The 18,058-nt window shown below is 40.8% G+C and overlaps 1 protein-coding gene across 1 annotated transcript in view; it reads left to right on the top strand.

Moving 5' to 3' along the window:
- The first annotated feature begins 3,895 nt into the window (after positions 1 to 3,895).
- Positions 3,896 to 18,058, top strand: part of NECAB1 (N-terminal EF-hand calcium binding protein 1) — a 34,445-nt gene continuing 20,282 nt past the window's right edge. The window contains exons 1-3 of the mRNA XM_070748030.1: positions 3,896 to 4,062; positions 9,049 to 9,073; positions 16,481 to 16,589. Coding sequence (XP_070604131.1) covers positions 3,949 to 4,062; positions 9,049 to 9,073; positions 16,481 to 16,589 — 248 coding nt within the window. The 5' untranslated portion in view covers positions 3,896 to 3,948. The remainder of the gene's footprint in view (positions 4,063 to 9,048; positions 9,074 to 16,480; positions 16,590 to 18,058) is intronic.

Raw genomic sequence — 18,058 nt, forward strand, 5'->3', positions numbered from 1 at the left:
AAAACTTTGTTTTGAAACCTACTGAGAAGACTCCAGCAGGAGTCTGCTGCAGTGCATATTGTGTGTGTGTGTCTCTTTCTCTCTGTGTATGTGTCTCAGCTAGAGTGGAATGATGCAAATTATATCTCACTCAAGCCTACTTGACAATTAGATCTGAAGAAATCAGCAGGTGGAGTGTTTCACAGCATGGAGATAAACATTGCCCGGTTGTAATGCCTACACAGACAGCTACTGTAGAAGATATTAGCTGCTCAGCCAATTTGAAAGTTGGCAAGCCTTTTGGCAAGCATGGGCACCATAAACAGAATATTACACACACACAAAACCCAATACAATACAACTGCTTATAGAACAATGTGTTGACTTAATCAAAACAATCCTGATGATTGTATGAATTGTCCCACAATGAACAGGGCTGAAGGAAACCATAGGAACAAGACTTGAATTCAAAATTAGGTTGAAATCATCCCCAAAGGTCTAGCAAACAATTTGTTTCTTTCAGAGTCAGTGAGCAATTAAAAGCCACTTAGTATGTGAGAAAGGATATAGGAATCTATACAAAATATTGCATTTTACCTGTGGATTTCCCCTCCCACGGTAAGATTTTATTTTCCACAAAATTGGCAGTCTTTAAGAGCAGAGTTGGAAACTGAAGGTGGTTGAGAAGAGGGAATCCACTGGAATATTGGTCACCCCGTTATTTTTTTTTTAAGGTGCTGAGAGTTTGGTAGCAGTGCAAAGAAGGCAACAACGATGATTAGGGGCTTGGAGGCTAAAACATACAAAGAATGGTTACAGGAATTGGGTATGGCTAGTTAAAACAAAAGATTAGGGGTGACGTGGTAGCAATGTTCCAGTATTTGAGGGGCTGCCACATTATGCCCTTCATGGCATCGGACCAGAATATCTCCGAGACCGCCTTCTGCTGCACGAATCCCAGCGACCGATTAGGTCCCACAGAGTGGGCCTTCTCCGGGTCCCGTCAACTAAACAATGTCAGTTGGTGGGCCCCAGGGGAACAGCCTTCTTTGTGGCGGCCCCGACTCTCTGGAACCAGCTCCCCCCAGAGATTAGAACTGCCCCTACCCTCCTTGCCTTTCGTAAACTTCTCAAAACCCACCTTTGTCGTCAGGCATGGGGGAACTGAGATATTTCCCCCGGGCCTATATAATTTATGTATGGTATGTTTGTATGTATGTCTTTTTAATAATGGGGTTTTAAAATATTTTAAATTGTAAATTATTAGATTTGTCATGAATTGTTTTATTGTATTGTGAGCCGCCCCGAGTCTACAGAGAGGGGCGGCATACAAATCTAATAAATAAATAAATGCTACAAAGAAGAGGGGGTAAAACTATTTTCCAAAGCATCAGAAGGCAAGACAAGAATGGAGGGAAACTAATCAAGGAAAGAAGCAACCTAAAACTAAGGAGAAATTTCCTAATAGTGAGGGCAATTAACAAGTGGAATGGTTTGCCTTCAGGAGTAGTGGGTGCTTCAAAATTGGACATTTTTAAAAGAGATTAGGCAGCCACTTGTCTGAAATGATATGGTCTCCTGTTTGAACAGGTGTTAGATTAGAAGACCTTTAAGTCCTTTCCAACTCTGCTAAAGTACCTTATTTTATTCTAAAAAAAAAATCATTACAAAACAGCAATATGCAAATAAAGAGCAACCAAAGGATTGTAGAATAAAAATTACCAAGCAAGCATTCAATTTTTTCAAGCCTTCCTCCAAGTGAATGCTGGTTTGAAGGAATAAATAACAGAAGTTGTTGGTGGAAATGAGAAAAATGTGCTATTGTCAGAAACTATTTGAATTCCCCAAATCACTTTTATTTGAAAGTAAAAATAGCACAGATGGAAAGGAAATAGAATTGTTATTTTTTCTGTTTGATTTTGATGCATGGAAATTTTCTTGTTATTCTTCACCCACAGATTGAAAATAGACCAAAAAAAAAAAGAACTTTAATTTTGTACAATTTGGACAAATATTAGCATGGCAGATCTATTTGAAATCAGCTGTGAGTGTACTTTGACAAGAAACATTATTTTAAAAGCTCCCCAAAAATCTTCTCAAAGATCTTCAAGTATGCCATCAACTTTCCCACAATCTCCTTACCATGATTCACATAACCAGGTTGACTTAATCAATCTAGTTTTCATACTTTGCATGACATGCTCTGAGCCATAAAGTAACTATATTTACTCAGTTTGCATAAAATTGCATAAAACCAACACACGGGTTGCCGCTTTGTGCATTCTTTATAAAACACAATTTGTAATTTATATGTTTGAGTTTGACCTCACTGCAGTTTGACCTCATTGTAGTTTGTTTGGGGGTGGGGAGGATGCAGTACAAAAACAGTACTGGCTATTTCTATCAGTCTTTTATTTATAGAGAACGTTTCCAAATTGACATTGTTCAGAGTGCAAATTTCTGAAAAAATGCATATTTTATTGGATTCTAAGAGATGGAGAGCACCTCAACTTCTATGTTCAAAAGCAGAGAATATTGGAAAGCCACTGGTGAAGAAAGTCCATTGCCCATGGCCTCCTTCTAGGCCAGCGGTCCCCAATCTTTTGGGCAACGGGCTGGTATTTATTTATTTATGTATTTGTTTGTTTGTGAAATTTATATCTTGCCTAACTCCAGTTGGACTCTGGGCGGCTTACAATAATAATAACAATTAAAAGAGAATGTGAAAATATAACCACAACAATAATAACAATTAAAAAACAGTATAAAATAACTCTTTAAAAAAACCATACATACTTTCAATCATTTTTGGCCGACTCAGATGGTAACTAATGGCCCCAGGCCTGCAAGAAAAGCCAGGTCTTAACGGCTTTCCAGAAAACCAGTAGGGTGGGGGTAGTGCAGATCTCTGGAGGCAGTTGGTTCCAGAGCATCGGAGCCGCCACAGAGAAGGCCCTTCCCCGGCATTGTTTGGTAGACGGGAGCTTGAGAAGGTTCTGTGAAGAGAGTCTTTTCTGTGGATCTGAGGGCTGTCTGCATCCCACGGATGGGGCTTCCTTTGTGCTGCTCTGTTTCTGGCATGACATGGCCCAGTGGCCAGTCCATGGACTGGGGTTGGTGACCCCTGTTTTAGGCTGCCTAGAGATTTCTGGGAGGACTATTTAATCTGACCTAGCAAGGAATTTTTTAAGAACATAAGAAGAGCCTTGCTGAATTGGGCCAAAGCCCATTGAGTCCAGCATTCTGTGTCACACAGTGGCCCACATCAATTGTACATGGGGATCTTGAACAGAAAGAGAATAGAACAGAATAGAATTCTTTATTGGCCAAGTGTGATTGGACACACAAGGAATTTGTCTTGGTGCATATGCTCTCAGTGTACATAAAAGAAAATCTAGATTTGTCAAGAATCATGAGAAGGCAAAACCCTCCCTTTCCCTTGACCCCCAATAAATGGTACCCAAGGGAAACCCTGCCTATCTCAATCAACATAGAGGCAGCACTTGGACATCCGGTTTTTATACTTGCAGAAATTAACCATTTAGTATATATTGGCAACAAATAATTTTAGTCACCCCTGCCTTACAGTGATGACTCATTTCTCTCTCTCTCTCTCTCTCTTTTAAAAAAAATCTTTTTAATGCTAGTGTTCAAATCTGTGTTCCCCTGATGGATGCCCAAAGGATACTGTACGGCGTCACTCTGTACATGCTCTAAAACCTCGGTTTCACCCAGTTTAACAGCGTCCATTCCAAAGCCGGTACTCGGCGGCGTGCGGAGCAGAAAGACCAGGTGAGGGCGGCGCCAAGGCCGGCGGCGCCCGAGGGCTGAGAGCGCGCGTTCCCCTTCTTTCGTTCGGACGCCGCTTGGCTCCTCCTTGGTCGCCTTGTGGATTCGGCAATTCGCCGGCAGCTGCCGTCCTCGCCTCCCGGCAGAGCCGCAACAAGGAAGGTCCGGAGGGAAAGAAACATGGATGGCGTTGAAAGCCCGGACGCAGCTCCTGCCTCCTCTTCCTCCTCTTCCTCCTCCGAGGAGCTGCGCTCTGCCCTGACCACGTCCAAGGGGCTCTCCATCTTCTTGGATGTAAGCGCGGCGGGTCCCTCGCCTCCTTTTTTCTCGGGCTTTGAACTGATGAGTCCTTCGGCTTCAGATAAATTTAACCCTTTTCTCTTGTGAAGGGGATGGAGGTTGGTGGAGGGGGGGGAGGAAGAGCATTGCTTTCTTTCTTTTTCTTTTAAATTATTGCAAACGCAACAGGTCGGGCTTTTGCGCCTCTCTCTCCCTCTCTCTCTGTGGAAGCCTCCACTTGTTGAATGTTTGGCCGCCCCCCAAATCGATATATAAGCAAGAGTGCCTTGATCTTAAGGAGATTGATTATCATATCAAATCTTCATTGCTTATTTTATTTATTTATTTATTTGTACGTATTGGTGGTATACAAAGATATAATATTTATATACATGGTATTGGTGGTATACAAAGATATAATATTTATATACATGATACTAGTAAAAGAGAAACATTAGAATAGGGGACGGAAGGCACTCTATGACAATTATTATTATTATTATTATTATTATTATTATTATTATTATTATTATTATTAATTAGATTTGTATGCCACCCCTCTCTGAAGACTTGGAGCGGCTCACAACAAGAATACAAAATACAAAATACAAATCCCTCTGGCTGGATGATAAAACGACCTGAAGCACAAATCACAGATTCCAGATCATTGCAAATATATGAAGCTGCTTTTGCATTGTTCTCTGTAAGAAGAATGGATTTAAATTAATGTCTTTTCCCCCCCATGTTGTTTTACTAGAGATTTAAAAGCACAACCAGGAAAAGGGAAAGCAATTTTTTTTGGTACTAAAATGACAATTTATTAGTTCTCCTATTCAGATTTTTTTTTTTAAATGCCAGTTTTTTTAAAAAATTATGTAAATATTTAAAATTTGATATTTGCAAGATTAGGTACAATGATTCTATATGACAGGGTGGTTCAATTTGCTCTAATAACAGGTATATTTCCAAAGCAAAAAGAGTTGGTTGTTTAGGATGGGAAATTTAGAAAAGGTGTTGTGAATTGCAGTAATACTAGATTATCTGATGCTTCCTTAGGATGGTCTCAAATGATAATAGATGATGGTCTCTATCTATCGAGTCCACGGAGAGGGGCGGCATACAAATCTAAATAATTTAAATATTTAAATATTTAAAAGACAGTTTAAAATCAACAATTAAAAACAATTAAACAGTTTAAAAAATCTTTGGTACAACTAAGATCAGTGCATGATTGGTGGGTGTGGGTATTATTTATTTTATGTGCTAAGCAATAATTAGGAAAAGTTGTTCCAGTCTTGGTTTGGGGCAAGGGAGATGTGGTTTTTAAAATCAACTGAGCCATAGGGTGATTTTTAATTCCTTTCTTATCTCTGATTAATACATTTCATTAAATTAGTATGGTGAAAAATAAGAGGATATTAATGTACAACACTTGGAACTTGTGGAGCAAAAGCAGAATGTAATTGTCATAAATGATACAATAACAATTTGTTAGGACCATCTTTGATTTAAAAATAAAGAAAAAAAGCTAACCTTTCAAATAGCAAGTTATTAACTGTTGGATCTAATATCTCCTATGGAAAATAGAAGTCTATGTAGTATACATAGAATTTAGTGTTTAAATGGATTTTTTTATTCTAATATATCTGTGATTTTTCAATTCGCAATGACTGTATACATATAAATGTTAAAACATCAGTAAAAACTAGAAGAGTATTATTTAAAACAGTTTTTTTATAACATTATTATAAGAAGGCAAAAAATAATCCTGGCACAGAAGTAGCAACAGACTATATTTAAAAACCCCTCATGTATCAAGTATCGGATAAAACATTTTAATATTTATTTAAAATTTTCAATATGTATTTTCTCCTTCCAAATCAAAATGCTTTTAGATGAAAAGGTCTTGATAGGGATGGATTTAGTGTAAAATCATTTGTTGACAAATGTCCAAATATATTAAATCATAAATACTATTATATGTCTTCTATTAAATACTATTCTTTATTAAATACTACTATATATATGCAGTCCTAATATTCTGAAATCACATATTAATAATATTTGGTTAAAATTAATCAAATTTTGGGGGTCTCCCTAGACTCACAGCTAAAACGAGATCAACATTTGACAGCTGTTGCTAGAGGGACCTTTGCACAATTTCGTCTAGTGCACCAACTGTGACCCTACCTGAATCGAGAAGCACTCCTCATAGTCAATCATGCCCTTGTCACCTCACAACTAGATTATTGCAATGCGCTCTACATGGAACTACCTTCGAAGAGTGCTCAGAGACTATAACTGGTCCAGAATGTAGCTGCGTGAGCTGTTGTGGGTGCAGCTAGGTACACCCACATTACACCAATCCTCTGTGAACTGCACTGACTTTATTTATTTATTTATTTTTTGGATTTGTATGCCGCCCCTCTCCGTAGACTCAGGGCGGCTAAAAACAATGATAAAAATGACATGTAACAATCCAATAATAAAACAACTAAAAACCCTTATTATAAAACCAAACATACACACAAACATACCATGCATAACTTGTAATGGCCTAGGGGGAAGGAATATCTCAACTTCCCCATGCCTGGCAGTATAAATGAGTCTTGAGTAGTTTACGAAAGACAAGAAGGGTGGGGGCAATTCTAATCTCCGGGGGGAGTTGGTTCCAGAGGGCTGGGGCCGCCACAGAGAAGGCTCTTCCCCTGGGGCCCGCCAAATGACATTGTTTAGTCGACGGGACCTGGAGAAGGCCAACTCTGTCGGACCTTATCGGTTGCTGGGATTCGTGCGGTAGCAGGTGGTTCCGGAGGTAATCTGGTCCAATGCCATGTAGGGCTTTAAAGGTCATGACCAACACTTTGAATTGTGACCGGAAACTGATCGGCAGCCAATGCAAGCCACGGAGTGTTGAGGAAACGTGGGCGAATCTTGGAAGCCCCACGATGGTTCTCGCGGCTGCGTTCTGCATGATCTGAAGTTTCCGAACACTTTTCAAAGGTACCCCCATGTAGAGAGCATTGCAGTAATCGAACCTCGAGGTGATGAGGGCATGAGTGACTGTGAGCAATGACTCCCTGTCCAAATAGGGCCGCAACTGGTGCAACAGGCGAACCTGGGCAAACGCCCTCCTCGCCACAGCTGAAAGATGATGCTCCAATGTCAGCTGTGGATCGAGGAAGACGCCCAAGTTGTGAACCCTCTCTGACTTCCTCTTGATCTCTGGGCACAATTTTGTTCAGCCGGGCTCTATGGTATGAGCCTCCCAAAAATTCAAGGGTAAAAAATTCAGACACACACACACCTGAAAATTCAAAAACAATGTCTTTTATCACAAAATTTGAAAGAAACAAAGCACCCTTTTTGTTTTGCAAAGAGCATTCTTCCCAAAACAAACTTGTAGGCTGTAAAAACCCCTTAAACAGTCCTTAAGTACTTAGCTAGCAGCTGTGAAGAAACGTCACAGCCCTCCTTCTTCCACAAGGTGAAACACATACACTTTGCTCTGCCTTGGTTTCAAAGTTTTGAAAAATCAACAGAGTCCTGAAACAGCAAGTCACGGTCCAAACCAGTACGATCAGATAATCTCCACACTGCGAGGCCAGCACGCTGCCAATTTAACAGCAGCCCTAATTACTTGAACCCCACCCAACCACAGGTGGACTCAGTTATCTCCTATAATACTTTTGAAGCTGTTCACTCCTATGTATAGCTCTACGCATGCTTGGGTCTATCATTATTTCCTCATCCGAATCTAAGGAAGATAAGGATGATTGACTTCTTCCTGGGCTGTCTTCCAAGCCGCCCTCCTCCATCTCACCGTCACTTCCTTCTGCAGAGGACAATTCACCGTCTGACTCTGTCGGCAGCAAAACAGGCCTGTGACATGTTGATGTTTCCCCCGCATCCACCTCCTCAGTCCTTGGGGCAGGAGCTGGGCCAGAGCTAACCACAACACAATTTAAGGGGTTGGTCATTACCTTTAAAGTCCTACATGGCTTAGGGCCAGGTTATCTTCAAGACCACCTTCTGCCATACAACTCCCAGCACCCATTGAGATATCTTCCACGTCCCGTCAGTTAAGTAGTGGCGGCTGATGGGCCCATGGGGGAGGGCCTCCTCAGTGGCTGCCCCCGATCTCTGGAACCAGGTCAGGGGTTCTGCCACCCTATTGGCCTTCCAAAAAGCAGTTAAGCAGTTAAGCTTCTGGCAGGCCTAGGGCTATTGAGCTCGCGGTTGTAATCGGTGAGATATTGTCATGGAATGATATATATAGCTTTAATTGTTTTAATGCTTAAGATTTTTCCAATATTGTATTCTGTTGTTAAGCTGCCCGGTGTCCTTCGGGAGTTGGGCAAGATATTAATTAATTAAATTCAGTGCCATAGGTGATTCCAGTCTTCAGATAAATCCTCAAATACTAAATAGCTATAAATTTTGATAGTTTCATGTAAATGGGTCACCAGTGTATTGGGCTTCTACCTACCAGAAATCCAGCCATTTAATTAAATGGTGCAAATGTCTATTGCAGTTCCTTGCTGAGATGTAGGGATGCACTGTGGATCAACATTTCCAACACCAGTATTTTATTGTAAAATATTCCCAGAATGCCATAAAAAATGTAGAACACTGAATTAGTCAGTGAACAGTTCCCTGAAATTGTCTTCAGCCAGTGTGATACATCAACCCACAAATGATTAGAAAGCTTGACAGAAGTGAATTGTTTTACCTGGCACCAAATACAAAGGCAATCTGGCATCTAATCAATTGCAAATGTGTACCACCTATTGGTCTGAAGAAAATACTTTCACTAAATGCATCTCTTCAAAAGTATAGTTTGTACTATCTATTGTAGTACTATGCTATCTGTACCCAGATTATAATGAATAAGCCTTTTTAAAAATCCTTTTAAACATTGCTAAGTTTACTAAACTATACATTATTACATTACAATATTTCTTTGATTCTGATACACTGATATGGTTTATTCCCTCTTAGATTCTGAGAAGAGCAGATAAAAATGGTAAGTCCAATCATTTGCTCTCCTTTCTCAGAACATTAGAGGGATTAGGGGTAGTGATTTCTGACAGTCTCAAAATGGGTGAACAGTGCAGTCAGGCGGTAGGGAAAGCAAGTAGGATGCTTGGCTGCATAACTAGAGGTATAACAAGCAGGAAGAGGGAGATTATGATCCCGCTATATAGAATGCTGGTGAGACCACATTTGGAATACTGTGTTCAGTTCTGGAGACCTCACCTACAAAAAGATATTGACAAAATTGAACGGGTCCAAAGACGGGCTACAAGAATGGTGGAAGGTCTTAAGCATAAAACGTATCAGGAAAGACTCAATGAACTCAATCTGTATAGTCTGGAGGACAGAAGGAAAAGGGGGGAGATGATCGAAACATTTAAATATATTAAAGGGTTAAATAAGGTCCAGGAGGGAAGTGTTTTTAATAGGAAAGTGAACACAAGAACAAGGGGACACAATCTGAAGTTAGTTGGGGGAAAGATCAAAAGCAACATGAGAAAATATTATTTTACTGAAAGAGTAGTAGATCCTTGGAACAAACTTCCAGCAGACGTGGTAGATAAATCCACAGTAACTGAATTTAAACATGCCTGGGATAAACATATATCCATCCTAAGATAAAATACAGAAAATAGTATAAGGGCAGACTAGATGGACCATGAGGTCTTTTTCTGCCGTCAGACTTCTATGTTTCTAACATAAGTAAAACAGTGAGGGATTTAGAGCAGTGTTTCCCAACCTTGGCAACTTGAAGATATCTGGACTTCAACTCCCAGAATTCCCCAGCCAGCATTCGCTGGCTGGGGAATTCTGGGAGTTGAAGTCCAGATATCTTCAAGTTGTCAAGGTTGGGAAACACTGATTTAGAGGAACCTTTCATTCAACTGCTGTCTGTTTCCCTAGGAGAAGCAGTGGCTGGTAAACTAGTCACGTCAAAATTACACTGGCTGCAGAGATTGATCCATCATCACTGGCACACTTTAAGATGTGTGGGCTTTGACTCCCATGCTCCCTGGGAAAAACTGGGAGCTGAAATCCACACGTTAACGTTGCAAGGTTGACAAACACTGGTCTAGATTGTACTGATTATGGGAATCCACCAGGGACTGTGGGATGCTATGCTTGCTAGGGCATCATCATACAAATGATAACAAATTATATAATTCAGGTGTGAAATTATGTCATACTGCATGAAACATCATTGTAGCTCGTGTTGGCATTTATGGTGCCATCTCTATGGAGATCATTTGATTTGTTGGGATATATGGTTGAATAGAGATTATAAATCTGTCCAAAGCTCTTTACATTTGCCAGCTTGTTTTGACATAATGTAAAGCCATGGCTCAACCATTATTTGCTGAATAAATAACAATGGTGAGTCCATAATCATGACAAAGTTATAAATAGTTTTATGCAATGGTTAGGCTTACCCACACACAGCGGTGGGATATGAGCTGGAATGCTAAATTGCACTTGCCGCGGCTCGTAGGTTCTTGCGGAACCAGCGTGATTTTGCTGCTGCATCTGTGGAGGAAGCAAAATCACGCACGGAACCGCAGGTGTGCCCGTGTTTTAGCATGCGCAGAAGCAAACGAGCCTTGCTGAAATACGGGTGCACCTGCGGTTCCGTGCGCAATTTTGCTTCCTCCACAGGTGCAACAGCAAAATTGTGCTGGTCCCGCAAGAACTTATGAGCCGTGGCGGCGAGCGTAGTTTAGCGTTCTGGCTCGTAGCCCACCGCTGCCCACACACTAAGTGAAAACAAAACAAACTAACTATAATAGTACCTCTAGATACGAGTTTAATTCGTTCCAGAAGTGAGCTCGTATGTCAAACAACTCGTATCTGGAACAAATGGCTTTAGACTTTGTTTTTCCCCTCCGAGATAACCAGAAGCAAGGATTCTTGCGCCACCTAGTGGAAGCTCGGCTCATATCCTGAATTTGAGCTCGGGTGTCGAACGGAAATTTTGCTCCCGTCGTGGCTCATAACTTGGAATATTCGCATGTGGAGCAGCTCGTATCTAGAGGTACTACTGTATTTAAGTCCTCGGCCTAAAAATATGGTTGTGTATCATTCTGGCCGTAATGTCCACTACCTGGTCAAGGACCATAAATGTTCCAATCATGGGCTAAACAGAGGAGTATTTCCCTCTGACACACTAATGTTTCTTAGAGTCTTACACACAACATTTATACTAAGGCAGGCCTCTCCCTAGGGATTTACACATCTTCTAGAGCAGTGGTCCCCAACGTTTTTTCCACCAGGGACCAGTTTCAGCAAGACAATTTTTCTATGGCCCGGTGGGGGCGGAAAGGGGTGTGGTTGGGGGCGGGATTAAGCATGGGGGTGCTGGTCCTCCCCGCCCCTCTTTCCCGCCATTGCCCTGTGGCCGGCAGAACCTGCCTCCCAAGCCCTCTTGCCCAGCGGGGGCTAAGCGCTGGAGACAGGGGGTCAGGCTGGCCCTCCTGCCTCCCCCCAGCCAAAAACGCAAAAGCGCCCCACGGCAGAAGCCAAAAGAGGCTTGAGCCTCTCGGTCCTTCCCGCCCCTCTGTCCTGTCCATCGTCCTGTGGCCGGCAGAACCTGCCTCCCGAGGCCTCTTGCCCGGCGGGAGGCGAAGCGCTGGAGGGAGGGGGTGGCGGCATGAGGGCCAGCAGCTGCTGACACCACGGACCGGTGCAACATGCCCCGCGTCCTAGTACTGGTCTGCGGCCCGGTGGTTGGGGACCCCTGTTCTAGAGGTATGCAATCATTGTTGTGCCACTTAAACAGTAATGAGAGGTTTTATGTCACCACAGTGATGTCCAGAAGGGAAACAGCTTTAATATGAAAATTGGAAAAGCCCTGACTGTAATTTTTTCCTCAGATATAAGTACAAATTCCATGTGATGCCAGGAAAAGATACAGCTGCTCTGAAGAATTCTAGTCATGCTTTGAAACCCCTTTTTCAAATTATCTCCAGTGGCTTTCCACTTTATTGCAATGTATGAGCAAAGCTTTTGCCTTTAAAAAGGCCCCAGCAGAGAAGATTTTATAGCTGGAGATTTTAAATCTGGAACTGTGGAGCAACAGCTGTGTAGAGCTTCCAGCAGTGCTCTGAAAAAAAAACAAGGCACTAAAAATCCAATAATTAAAAACTGATGAAAAGCTGAGGAAGGATGCTTAGAATACCTGATGTTAGTATCATTCATAATATGCCAGAAAGAACAGCTGTGAACCCAATAAACTAAAAACAAAAAAGCAAATGAGAGCTATATCTGAGGCAGAGTGGATGAAACCCTAAATAAAACTAATATGAAATTCCTGTTATTGAACAGATTTTTAGCTGTAGTAAAACAATTGGGAACAATGTAAATGACCTGTTTTAAATATAGAACTGGCCCAGTTTCTCGCAGATCTGTCCAAGGAGCTAATGGAAAGGGAAGGATCCCATCTCCATGACAAAGCCATTCTACTTTCTCACCCAAAGAGGAAAAAAATATACAACATATTCATTCTTTATTTCAAATTATTAGCATTCTCTGATGTTTGCAATTTCCTCCCCTTACATTGAATTGCATTCAGAATGTATTAAGCTGCATTTAGATTTTACTAATTTCGTTAGGTAAAAAATGATAGTTTAATCTTAGGCCTTTTTCCAATTATTCTTTATTATAATTTTACCAATTATCATTTTACCACAAACACAGCTGCAACATTATTTGTAACTGATTTCAAAAGCAGTTACAAATTTGTTCAAGGAAATGCTTCTTCATGTAGATCATGGATTATACTGTTGATTATCTGGTTGAAATATCAGACGTTTAAAGTAAAATTATTAGGACAATTCTATTCAGTCTATTGAGAGTTCTAGCCACCTGGATTTGGTGGAACATATCCTTAGGTCAATGAGTAAAGATTCCTACCAAATGCAGTTTTATTGGTAGAACATATCCAGTGAACATCTACAAGATGAGGCTACAATATCATGATCCATGTCTTTCTATTTCGGCAACATCAGGAAATGAATGAAAGGTGTTTGGATTGTGAAATTATGCCCTACCATTTTGTAAATTTTAATACTTATATGCACTGAAATTATTTGACTCTAGTCATCTTTTGCAATCGGTATTCTCTCCAAATGTCTGAGAGAATACCGATTGTCTGAGAGAATACCGATAAGCTCTACATGGCATAGGACCAGACTATCTCCGAGACCGCCTTCTGCCGCATGAATCCCAGTGACTGGTGAGGTCCCACAGAGTTGGTCTCCTTAGGGTCCCATCGACCAAACAATGCCGGCTGGTGGGACCTAGGGGAAGAGCCTTCTCTGTGGGGGCCCCGGCCCCCCAGAGATTTGTACTGCCCTCACCCTCCTCACCTTCCAAAATAGTTTAAAAACTCATCTTTGCCGCCAGGCCTGGGGTTCCTTAGATCTTCTCCCCTGACCAATGAATGCTTTAGTTTGATTGTTGAATGAATGATATTGATAGTTTTTTAATTAGAATTTTAAAGATTGTTTTTAATGTATTAATTGGATTGTTATTATTGTTCTTGGGTTTTTTTGTACATGCTGTGAGCCGCCCCAAGTCCCCGGAGATGGGCGGCATATAAATCCAATTAAATCTAAATCTAAATCGAAACTTGAATTATGTACAACATGTAATACTACCTGGGCTTCAGTGGACATTAATTTTGCATTAGCTAAATTCACAATTATGTTGTATAGCAACAGACTTATCAGATACAGTATTAAAATCCTTGTGTATTTTCTGATACAACGTACCTAAATGACATAAGATTCTAAAGATAATCCTTGTTTAGTGACCAAATTGGGACCAGCAATTGGATGTTAAGAGGCTGTTAAAGAACTGGTGATTGTGCTTAATATCTTATTTCAGGTTTTCTTTGCTTTACAGACCTGTGGGGATCATAAATGCAAGGATTTGTATTTGTAAAAATACAATTTTGTAAGAATAAAAAATAAAATAAAATTGCTTTTTTAATCAACTGCGTAACCATGAATGGTGATACATTAGTCCATCACTCTAAGAGGACTACGTGTATAATCATCAGTATAAGGAAATCTTCTCTTTTAGAAATCTCCTTGCTCTAGCTATACCTAACATTATACAGCTAAGATCCAGCAGTTTGATGATAGCCTGATAAAAAAAAGCTGAGATAATCATTCATGCATAATTATCAGATAAAACAAATATCATGTTACTTGCTCAGAACAGGTTTCTATGGCTACCTGAGGAGATGCTAATGAAACACTTTAGAAAACAGATAGCTAAGACTATGAAAGTAGATAAAAAGCACTCTTGCAAAATAAATTGAACCATCTTTCAGCGTACCCGAAGTAAATGCGGTTTCAGAAAAGATCTCTGTTCATGAATGATATACAGCAAAGCCTGCATTTTTAGATTTCACTGAACTTGGATTTTCCTTTCACTGTGGCACTTGTTCAGGAATAAATGGGTCAAAAATTTCTAAGTAGACAAATAGTCAGCACTGATAGCTTCTGATGAGGGAATAAATATTTACAATGTAAATGGAATTTATTCTTGTGTAATAGGGCTAGCAGATCTAGCCCTACTACACAGGAATCAAGCTGTGGGTGCTCCATCACTTGAGATTTTCCAAAATATATTGGATAATTTGCCTAAACAGTGTTGCAATTCTGCCTGAGTAGGGGATTGGATTAGAACAGTGATTTTCAACCTTTTTTGAGCCGCAGCACATTTTTTACATTTACAAAACCATGGGGCACATTGAGTGGGGTGGGGGTGGGGGGCAGCTAAAAAAAGTTTGGACAAAAAAATTCTCTCTCTCTTCCTCCCTTTCGCTCTATTTCTCTCTCCCTCCCTCTTTCTCTCCCTTCCTCTTTTTTTTCTCTCTCTCTCCACCCCTCTTTCTTTCTCTCTTCCTTCTTTCCTCTTTTTTTCTCTTTCTCCCTCCCTACCTCCCTCTATGTCTTTTTCTCTCCCACCCTCCCTCTCTTTATCTCACTCTCTTGCTTTCTTTCTTTCTCTCTCTTGCTCTCTCTCTTGCTTTCTTTCTCTCGTTCTCTTTCTCTCTCTCTCTTGCTTGCTTTCTCTCTCTCTTGCTCTTTCTTTCTCTCTTTCTCTCTCTCTCTTTCTTTCTCTCTTGTTTTCTTTCTCTCTCTGAGCTTCGCGGCACACCTGACCATGTCTCGCGGCACACTAGTGTGCCACGGCACACTGGTTGAAAAACACTGGATTAGAAGACCTCTATCTGTAGCATTTCTAGGAGTTGTAATCCCAATAGGTTGGTAAGATACTATGTGAAGGTGTTGTATTTTGGATCATCACTCCTGAGCTAATTTGACTACTAAGACAAATGTTAACAAACCAAAAAAATATTAAGGACAGGCTTTTCACAGGTTATCCTTATGTCTATTTTCCATGTGATCTACAGTGACCTTGCAATAATAAGGTATGATGGTCCCAAGGACAATGGGACTTGTGTGCACCTGTAAAAAAAACCCTTCACTCTACATTATTCGTTAAAAGTCTGTAAGAACATGACAACCAAATTTCACTGCACCACAAAAATAACCATCTGTAGTCATAAGAAACACATTTTTCTAATATAATAATGTAGCTTATTTATTTATTCATTCATTCATTCATTCATTCATTCATTCATTCATTCATTCATTCATTTATTGGATTTGTATGCCGCCCCTCTCCGCAGACTCGGGGTGGCTAACAACAGCAATAAAACAGCATATAATAATAATCCAATACTAAAACAGTTAAAAACCCTTATTATAAAACCAAACATACGTACAGACATACCATGCATAAAATTGTAGAGGCCTAGGGGGAAAGAGTATCTCAATTCCCCCATGCCTGGCGGCAGAGGTGGGTTTTAAGTGACGGGAAAAGGATCTCACTGAGAGAAATCAGCCTGTTAGAGCTGAAGTGAGGTTTCCCAGAGGTCGATGGAATTAAGCTACAAGCAGGCATTTGAGAACGAAGTTAACTTTTATTAGAAAAAGTAAAAAAAGATTATATTGCCGGGAGCGGCATAAAAACATGTCTTCACATCTTTTAACAAGTAAGAAGAGAAGAATGGCTGCAGCTTCTCTTCCTGCGTGAGGGAGGAAGTGAGCAAAGCAGTGTTACATCATAGAAAGGGAGGAGCTACATTAACAAACAGAGTTAACCATTTAACTACAGGATGTTTTTTAATGTCTTTGGAGGCTGTCAACCCACAGCGTGACATTAAGCAGCTTACGAAATATCTGTGTATGAGAGAGAGGGTGGTTCATATTATGCAGAAATGTATAAACTAGAAAAATTACAGCCTGTGGTGCTTCCTTTTAAAACGTCATGATTAGTTGGATTAAAAATGTCTCTGGGTAAACAAATCTTTCTCTGATTTCAGATGATGGCAAATTGTCGTTTGATGAATTTAAGGCTTACTTTGCAGATGGAATCCTGAGCATAGAGGAGCTTCACCAGCTGTTTCAGAAGATTGACATACATAATACAGAATAGGTAGCATTGATTTTTAAAATAATCAATTTGAAATCACAGATGCAAGGCCATTTTTTGGTATGGATTTGTCAGGTAAGCTTGCTGCTTTATAAATGATGCATGAAATGAACGCATGTATGACTGACCTCATCCATAATCTATAAAACTTAAATGGCTACAGTAGTGAGGTGGGTGGAGTGGGGACGTTATCCATACACTTCAAGTAACAGTGGATTGTTTTCTGTCATATAAATGTTGAGAGAGAGTGCCTTCCCCCTTTTTAGTTTCATTTGTTAGTTCTGCCATTTTGAACTTTAGTTTGTTTGCATAGGGATAGATCAGTGATTTATACCATTATCGGACCAATGGTAAAAAAAAAATGTTTTAAAGATACTATTGTGCAGAGGAAAAACAAATCCCTTCCAAAACTGTCTATGGAGATTATCAGTCATCTAGGTGAGTGTTTCCCAACCTTGGCAACTTGAAGGTATTTGGACTTCAACTCCCAGAATTCCCCAGCCAGCAAATACTGGCTGGGGAATTCTGGGAGTTGAAGTCCAGATATCTTCAAGTTGCCAAGGTTGGGAAACACTGATCTAGGTTATGGCTGTCCCAAATGTGTTTTCAAAAGACAACTAGACTTTCATGCTTTTTTCCTTGAAAATATTTGGCTTTTTATCCAAGGAGAACTAAAGAAGCTTCTTGGGTGAGAAATGAAACATTTCCAAGTGTAAGGTCTAGCAATACGCTTAAACCCACAGTGAGCCAAAAAAAAAAAAGAGAGAGAGAACTTATGCAGAGGCTTGAAAAAGAATCAGCATTTTATTTGATCAAGGCAAAGGCTCGGTAAACAGTTCTGAACATATACAAGAGACACATAAGGAAGGCCACACCTTGGGGAACATGTGGTGTCCTTTTATACCTTCAGAGACATCAGCTTAGTACCCAATTCTGGCCCATGCCTTCCTTGTACTCCTTCATTGACCAAGAAGCAAGGAACAGGGGGCTGAGTGCTTAGCAACAGAAGCACCAGGCACCGAGTTATACAGAAGTGAGATCACTGGTAGGAGCCAGGGATGGGTTCTGGGGTTTTTGGTGCTAGTTCACTCAGGGTTGCCTTGCATGCGCCCGCCGCAGTAATGGGCAGCCAAAATTTTTACTGCCATACTATGGGTGTGGCTTATTTTGTGGGTGTGGCTTAATGGTCTTGTGACTGGGTAGGAGTGGCTTGCCAGCCATGTGACCAAGTGGGAGTGACTTGAACAGTCATCATCGTTCAAGTGAACTGTTAAGTCCTTGACTTACAATGTAACCAGTGTCGCTCCCTGGGGTGACAATTTGCTTTGCATTTTCCGCGCTCTCCTTCCTGGGTTGCCCGCCTGCCACAGGCTGGGTAGTTAGGTGAACGGGTGCTGCCACAAGCATAAATGCTGCCAGTGCTGCTTCCACCCATGCCTTCTTCTTGCACCTCAGGTGGGAGGTGGCT

This window comes from Erythrolamprus reginae, chromosome 3 (assembly GCF_031021105.1).
Source record: "Erythrolamprus reginae isolate rEryReg1 chromosome 3, rEryReg1.hap1, whole genome shotgun sequence".
NCBI lineage: Eukaryota > Metazoa > Chordata > Lepidosauria > Squamata > Dipsadidae > Erythrolamprus > Erythrolamprus reginae.